General features: G+C 50.5%; 1 protein-coding gene across 2 annotated transcripts in view; it reads left to right on the top strand.

Annotated features, from left to right (window-relative positions):
* The first annotated feature begins 330 nt into the window (after positions 1 to 330).
* GRIK3 (glutamate ionotropic receptor kainate type subunit 3) overlaps positions 331 to 8,579 on the top strand; it is a 303,000-nt gene continuing 294,751 nt past the window's right edge. Inside the window, exon 1 of one of the 2 annotated variants that reach the window (XR_012897571.1) lies at positions 331 to 781. Coding sequence is in view for 1 of the 2 variants with exons in the window: in XM_006134255.4 (XP_006134317.2) it covers positions 667 to 781 (115 nt within the window). In the remaining variant the exon portion in view is untranslated. The remainder of the gene's footprint in view (positions 782 to 8,579) is intronic. The other variant, XM_006134255.4, reaches the window with a different exon arrangement.

Genomic DNA, 8,579 nt, shown 5'->3' with positions numbered 1-8,579 from the left:
GCACCCGCCCCCAAGCGCATCAGCTAGCGGGAGGGCGCCCCAGAGACTCACTGGCGGCCTCCCTTCCGCGCGCAGCCGTGCGCCCTGGCGCACGGCTGCGCGCGTCCTAGCGCCGCCTGCGATCTCCTGCGCCCCCCGACGGGCAGGGCGGAGCCATTGCCTCTCCTCGGCCCCTTCGAAGCGCTGTGGCCCGCCTGCCCCTTCCCAGCCCGAGCTGTCCCCCCCACTCTCCGCCTCCCCAGGGGGCAGCTCTTTGGGGTTGGGGTTTCAGTCCCCCTGCCAACGCGGCTCCCCCCCCCCCCCCCCGTGTGTGCGCGCGTGCAAGACTCCACTCCGGGGCTTTGCGCTCACCAGCGATAGCATCAGTGGTAGGAGGGGACAGCGAGACTCCGGCAGGCTGAGGCTGAGCAGTCAGAGCTGGTCTGCAGGTGAAACCCGGATCGGCCCAGGCAGGCACCGACCGGCGGGGCTGAGCCAGCCGCAGCTTCCGTGGGACCGGCTGCGGAGTCCTCTAAGATGTGCCATGCGCCGCCGCCCCTCGCCCCGGACTGCCAGCTCTGCTTAGCCCCCGGGCGCCGCCAGCCGACCCCCGCTCTCCAGCCAGCCCTGAAGTCGTAGGGTCGCCGCGCGGAACTTGCCGGGAGGCGCTCCCCCCCCCCCCCAACGATGCCCCATTTCTGGCTCGCTCTCAGGGGGGCGCTTGTGGAATATTGGGCCGGGCTCCTGCTTTGCCTCTTTGGGATTCGCGGCGCGCATGGGATGCCCCATGTCATCCGGATCGGTAAGAGCCGCGCTCTGGCGCCTCTTTGGGGACCTGGGGGAGGAGGAAGGGGCGTAGGGGGCTGTTTGCCCTCTGGGGGGGGGCTGCTTGAGGGGCGAGGGCTTACTGCGATTTCTGGGGCTCGCCAAGAGCACTTTGCGGAAGGACGCGCCCCAAGCGCCCTGGGGGAGAGCCCGAGCCCCACAGAGGAGTTGGACTTCTCCGGGCGGCTGGGGAGAAGGCTGGAGAGGGACGGGGAGCGCGGGGGAGGGAGGGTGTCAGCTGCCTGCTGCTGGCACACACGGCGCTAACTCCAGCGTGCGGCTCTGCCAGCAGCGACGGGGCGGGGAGCGGGGCCAGGCGAGCGCCGGGTCTCCCGGAGGCAGGGTCGGCGTTTGCGGAGACGCGGCGCGACACCCGCTGCGCTGGCTTGTGGGGACAGAGGCGGCCACGCTCCAGGAGGCAGAGTTGACCCCCGTGACGCCTGCAAGAGGGGAGCTGGCCGGGGAGCGAGCGGGCGGGACAGCCCCGCTCCGGTCCAGGCAGCGGCACCTCCCCGACAGAGGGGAAAGTTTAGACAGTGGCGTCTCCTCTGCTCTGTGGCGTGGAGGAGGGGGGAGCGCTGGGGGGCGCCCGGATCTGGAGAGGGGCTGGGTGCACCCGGAGCTGGAGAGGGGCTGGGTGCACACGTGGGGGCTGCGGGGCGGTGTCCTGAATTCGGATCCCCCTTGATTCTGGTTGTTCCGAAGCACTGCAAGGTCAGGGGCTGTGAGCAGGGGGCCAGCTGGGAAGTGCAGCAACCCCCCCCCCCCCCCCCACTCCGGACACACACACTGGCTTGGATGCAGCTTGCCCCTGTATTTTCTAGGCTGAGGCAGGAAGGGGGAGGAAGGGGCTGAGGCAGGAGACGCGGCGGCTCCCACTGACTCTGGCCACACGGACCCGAAAGCCAGACAGCGCTTCCCGGGAGCCAAGTTTGTCGGGTGGAGAAGCCCGAGCTGATGGGGGAGTCCACCGGCTCACCAGTGTCCCCTAAAGGCGCTGCCCAGCCAGGCCGGAGAGAGTGGCACAAACGAGCCCTCATGAAAGCTGCAGTTCTGAGGCATGTGGCTCAATGAAGGGGCTGGTCTCTCTCGGCTCTTAACTCGAGGGGCCTTCCGCACTGGCATTGTTTGGGTTTGTGGGTTTGTTTTGGTTTGGTTTTGGCGCAAAGTCCCCTGGCTTTGCTCCCTGCCAGGGGTCCTGAGAGTTTCCCTTGTCGCGCATCCCTGGTGGCTGCCCAGAGCGCAGTGGAAGGAGGACACCAGAGATGGAGACAGAGGGGGACAGCATCTTACTGACCCACATGCGACGTCACAGCTGCCCTCCCCTCCCTTAAGAGGAACAGGGTGTAGTGCTGGACCCACAAACACAGCTCTGTCCTTGGCAGGAGAGGCAGCTCCTTTGCCAAGTGGTATCCCTCCCCCTTGGGCATGGTTCCAGCTGCTGCAGGACCCAGCCCACGCTGTGGACTAAGGGCCTCATGCAGGGAGCACCTGCTGCTTCTGGGAATAAGCCACCATGGGCAGGTGCATCCAGGCTGGTGTCTTGTGCCTGGCCACTTCATCATGGATACAGCTGGGGGGATGCTGCAGGGTGAGGGCCTTTTGCAGCTTTGCCTGCTCACTACATCCACGCTGTGTGGGGGCTCCCCACCGGGGAAATCCTTGGTCCTGTGGCCAGGTTGCGCACTGAGGAGGCCCATCTGGGAGGGAGCTCCCCATCCAAGCTCTGTGAAGGGATGCTCCGTTACCACTACCACAGCGCCACGGTGGGGGCTCGGCTGTGTCACTGCAGATCTGCAGCTCTAGAATGCTCCTCCCAGCTAGGGGGGGCGGAAACTCTGGCAGCAGAGGGGAGGGGTGGGGGGTGCAGACACCCCTGCATGGGCCCCATGTTTCCTCAGGTCTCCGTCAGGGCCTGTGGAGCAGAAGTGCACTGTAGCTAGCCCAACAGTCCTTACTCAGGTGACATTCCCACCCCAGCCCATGGGAGGGGTCAAGCATCTCAGATTCCAATCCTGCAGCTGGATATGCTTGCACCGGAGAGCAGGGATCCAACCTTAAGTTGCTCCAATTGCAGCCCCCGGGGCATTGCGAGTTCCAACTTGTGATCAGCTTAGAGCCACTGGATTCTCCACGGCCAGGCACCCAGTGCCGTCTGTCGACCTGCCAAAGGCGCTGTCAGATGCTGCCATTCTGACTTGCGATTTAAACCCCGGTGCAAAGGACTGCACTAGGTGCAGGAGAGTGGAAAATCAGGCCTGGTCATTTGCCCCACAGTGGCTTGCCCTGTCATCTGCCTGGCTCACCAGAGCTGCAAGCTTCTCCGTGACTTGCTCAGCAGCCGTGTGAAATACCCAAGCAGAGGTTTGAAGGAGTCATTGGGAGGGGAAAGTGCTTAGCACCCTATAGGATTAGGATCCTCTTCTTGGGACCTCGCTATGACCCAGTGGAATCCTTCAGCAATAGACTCCAAGGCCGAAGGGCCCCAGCTTCCCAAGAAAAGTATTTTCTACTGGTACTTGAAAAGCCTCCAGGCACTTGCAGCAAGAGCAGAGAAGAAAGGGACACTTGACATTCAGATGCTATTACAAAAAAATCATGAACCTTGCACCTGGATTGTTCTTACTGGCGGAAACACCGTAGATCTGATTAGGCTTTGCCCTGCTCTCCCCTACACCAGTGCCAATTGCTGCTGGGCACGGCTTTATACTCACACTAGCCAGGCAGAAATGACCTCACATCGAGCAGTCTGACCTTCCTTTCCTTGCAAGCCCCCCTGCCTGCTGCTCCTGTCAGTGTTGTTAAAAGAATTGATTGGAAAGAGCTGTTTTTAATTTTCTAAACTTAAAGCCCCCCTCTAGCCAAGGGGTAGCTCAGCTTTGGTCAGGAAATAGGAATTCTACAGAGAGGCAACTCAGGAAAGCGAGAAATGCCTTAGCGCCACGCTTTTAAGATCAGCATTGTGTTTTCCTCCCGTCAGGTTCCGCTGAAAAATGCAGATTTTTCTTTCTGCATTACTTGGCCTGTCAGTTTGTGCCCAGCTACGCCAATCCCAGATTCTGATTTTCATGAACAGAATACATTGGGACATGGAAAACTCTTGAAGGAAGTAGCCTTTGGGCTTTAAAACCAGTCAGGTTTGGCTTCAAACGAAACTGACAATTGAACATATGCCATTGGAATTCTAGGGAAGGCATCCAGGACAAAGACGGGAAGTCAGAAAGTGCATGCACTCTCAGACCCACCTAACGGGGGAAAGGAGGGAGGGAAGAGATCGATAATGCAGAAAATTCATACCTTTATTTTTTATTAAATGGGAGTTTGCCCCAGCTTTTTCAGGATCTATTTGAATTTTATGTGATCCATCAGATATTTTCCAATGTTAGACATAAATGTCTGACTAGATCTCTCCAGTCCGGGGGCTGGATTCAGAGCCCAGTAATGCCAGGGTAGATCCAGAATAACTTCCCTGACTTAAGTTGAATGACTCCATATTTGCACCAATGCTACTGAAGAGAATTTTGCCCCCAGTGGTTTGTGATAGACTCCGGGCATGAATATAATCAATGATAACACTCTTTGTAGTAAGTGCTGCTCTTGATAAAAAGTATTTGCAGTGTCATACCCCGGATGTAGTAAAAGCTGCTGCTCTGACTATGTGTAATATGATTAAGCTATTTTAAACAGCATATTTATCTAGCCTTTATTTTTCATTAAAAAAGCAGCAGCTCTCTTCATGAGTGATCCACGAGAATTTGATGTCCTCGTGCAATGGCTGAAGTTACTAACCGTAACAATGCAAAGTGTCATTCCTAGAGATGATGTCACATGCAGGATTTCAAGCGTTTACTGCTTTTGATAAATGAATTTCAGGTGCTGTGCTGTATCAAAATGTCTTCAGAAACTACCCAGAATTATGTCCCTACAAGACCAGAAAGCAAAACATACGTAGATATGAACTAGACAATATGAACATAAGACTAATTATAAATAGCAATGTATAGGAGAGACAGTGAGTGGTAGAATGTAAGCCATTATTTTAATGTTTGCATTTTTTGTTGTCTGATTGTTTGTTATTATGTAGCAACAGTATTACATATGTCTAGCGCCCAGTCCAACTGCCTTCTGTACATGGGGCATCCTACCAGCTTTAGTGGATTACTACAGTGAATAAAGGCTGCGGGACCATACCCTTTTCTGAAGTGCTCTGGGATATGTAGATGAAAATTATTTGAATGTGTACTTCATTTCTTATATTGTTACCTAACATAGATACCAGATTTCTTTCTCTGCATGCAATTGTGGGGAGCAATTTCCTTGAATTTTCTGAACATTTCAAAGAATATTCATTTTTCTTCAGCTTTACATTTTTTGTTACTAAGATTACATTTTTCTTTTGATTTATTTCTGCAGATTGTTACAGTGATAGTAGGGCCCAATCCTGTATCACTAAAGTCAATGGGTATTTTGTCAGTTATGACGCTAGCAGCAGGATTGGACCTTGACTGAACTTTTAAAGTAACAGTCTTAGATAGCTGAATTATAGGGCTTTCTCTCTTATTTCTCTTTTGTAAATTGTATCAGGTAAGGGAAGAGGTCAGGGCATTGATTGCTTGGGTGATTTGCAAGTAATGCAGGAGAGAGAGGCAATTGGATTGTAGCTGGCGCGGGAAAATGATCATTGATTATTTTATATAAATACATAGAAAATAATTTTGGTGCATAATTACTATTCCCTGTGAGATAGTCTTTTTCGGGGCTCATTATTATTGTGTGCCTGGGATGTTTTTAAAACCAGATTTCTAGCTGCAGCAAAGGGAGTTTTATTTTTTTAAACCTCCCAGATTTGCCTACGTGAAAGAGATGTTTTCCAGCAGCGATCTGTGAAGGCTGCAGGAGGTAATTCTTAGAAAGGCTGGTCAAATATGATTCCATATTGGTCTGGCTTAATTAATAGTTTGGAGAAATTCTTGTTTCAGTGAGAGGTTGAGAGGAAGAGCTGACCTGAATTATTATAAGGCCATCGAATGAGGTATGAGAGGTTGCAAGGTTTGTGCCTGTGGTTTGGTAAATATTGTAGTTTTTAGACCCAAGACGAGTAGATAACGGTTTGCATTCAGGGGAGTTCCTTTCCAGGGTTGCCAGGTGTCCGGTTTTGAACTGGAACGTCCAGTATTCGAGCTTTCTGTTCGGGAAACAAATTGAGAAAATATAAATGAGAAAATATAAATGTCTGGTATTTTCTAAATAAGATGTAATGTACATTGTGATGTAATGTCAAGTGTGTCCGGTATTTTTGTTGAAACCATCTGGCAACCCTATGAATCCTTGCCCTTAATCCAGGGTGTATTTGGGACAGAGATCAACCCCATTCATACTTCTATCATGAAAGACTCTAACATCTTATTTACATAGTTCTTTTGTATAAGCTACTCCTAATCCTACACACACACACAGACCAAGGGCCAGGCTCCAATTAACTCCAGTTTTCTGCTCATGGAGCCCCGTTGGCCTCAGCGGTACCAGATACACTGGTGCAAGTGAGATCAGACTCGAACCCATGCAGTTTGCGGCAACTCTCCTGAGCCTGTGATGATTCAGAGGGTCCCGAATGGGCCCAAATGCTTGTCTTTGAGTTTGGGACTTGCTGAGTGTAAAACAATGAGAAATTTCTTTCAGTGACTGGTGAGGCAATGAAACATTGGCGTGTAGGAGCAGACAGAAGTTGAATGAAGATCAATATGTTTTTTTTCACCCCCTGGAAGCAAATAGCGTTAGACAAGTGGCTTCCTGCCACCTGGGACTGCCACACAGACTTAGAAAACATTAACTTGAGGAACCTTCCCTTCCAGCATTTCATCCTTTAATGGAAGGTGTAAAGGGAAAAACCTGAAACACAAATTCAACTGGGCTGAGTTAGCACCAGTTAGTCAATTCCAGCCTGATTGCTAAATGCACCTTGGCCCTGATTCTAATCCATGAACACGCCTGGTGTAAATCTGGAATGCCTCTTCAGAAGTCAGTGGAGTGACTTCCAGTTTACAAAGGGGTAAATGAGACCCAAACCTGGTCCCCACTTATATCAACCGGAGACGCAAACCTTCACAGGACAATTGGGATTCTCTGCGGCTACGTCTAGACTGGCATGATTTTGCGGAAATACTTTTAACAGAAACGTTTTTCCATTAAAAGTATTTCCGCAAAAGCGCGTCTATATTGGCACGGATGTTTGCACAAAAGCATCCGTGGCCAGTCTAGACGCGATTTTGCGCAAGAAAGCCCCGATCACCATTTTAGCCATCGGGGCTTTTTTGCGCAAATCAATTCTTCCCTGTCTATACTGGCCCTCTTGCGCAAGTATTCCTGCGCAAGAGGGCTTTTTCCCAAGCGGGAGCGTGAAAGTATTTGCGCAAGAAGCACTGATTTTGTACATTACAAAGTGAGTGCTCTTAAGCAAATTCAAGCAGCCAGTGTAGACAGCTGGCAAGTTTTTGCGCAAAAGCATATGCTTTTGCGCAAAATCTTGCCAGTCTAGACGCACCCTGCTTATTTTCATGTTGCATTTTTTGCATGTTAAGACTATAAAAAACCCAACCCCGACTTTGCCGCTTTTGTGGCTGTTTCGGTACTTCCGACACTATGGACCCATTGTTCCAGTTTTTTATGGCTCAAAAACCCTCACGTATTTATTGAGTTTTATTTCGGGTCACAGGACTCTTCGTATCAGGGAGCACATTTTTAGTAATTTCAGCAGGAAAGTACAGACAGCAGTGTAAACTTGGGGTGGCAGCGGCATATTCCTTCTCAATACATTTGAATAACAACATTACTTCTTTACGGCAGAGAAGTCTAATTATTTGCTCTCAGCTTCCTCCTGGGAACTTCATACAGGCTATTAAGATGAAACATGACAACCAACCCTAGTTAAACACATGGGTGGGAATACAGCTGAAGTAAATATAACAGGCCTGGGTGCTGCCGCAGCTGCTTCCTCCAATGAAGCAGACCCACTCTCCAGACTGGGTGTGTGCTGGTCCATGTGCACTTTTGCACAGTGTAATTTAATAGGCTTCTGTAGAATTGAAATGAAGCAGAGGCCATGGATAGACTCTGCATGAGGTGAGTTTCACCACTCAATCCTTAATGGTAATGGGGCCATTAACTCTGGTACCTGGCTCCATAGGGTCTGTCATGAATGCCCTGTAATAAAGGCTGGATTGTTAATTTCATGCCTTGCCACCTACTGTTTTCTACCTGCTGTGCAAACCCCTCCTTCTTAGCTTGATTTCTCCCTTCTCTGGACTCTTTCTGTTGAAAGAATTAAATGAGAGTTGATTTTTAAACCTTCAGCCCACTTATGAGAAGACTTAAAAAGCCCTTTTTGATTTAATAATTCAATTTTACTCTTGCACAGAGCAAGAGTAAAACCCAGCCAATCTACTGCAAAGCCGTCTCTTGCTTTTCTTGCAAACTGAGCAACTCTTTAACCAGGAAAAGGAATTGGATTAAGTTAACCACTCTGAATAAAATATGGGCTTGCCCCATGATACTCAGTTATTGCAATATTGCTAAGAAACTGAAAAGGTGGCAGCATTAAAAGAGAACTAATGTTTCAGAAGTGCTTATTCTCTCATTTCAGCAGAGGGCAGTGTTTTTCATTTACAAGTCAAGTACTTTGTAGGTATAGGAAAAAAAATATTTCCAGCCATGTCTTTCCTTCTAGCTGTTGCATGTTGCTTTTTTATAGTAGCCCTCAGCAAATTTCCAAACATCTG

The sequence above is a fragment of the Pelodiscus sinensis genome, chromosome 25, assembly GCF_049634645.1.
Source record: "Pelodiscus sinensis isolate JC-2024 chromosome 25, ASM4963464v1, whole genome shotgun sequence".
NCBI lineage: Eukaryota > Metazoa > Chordata > Testudines > Trionychidae > Pelodiscus > Pelodiscus sinensis.
This window is presented reverse-complemented; position numbering and strand designations above follow the sequence as displayed.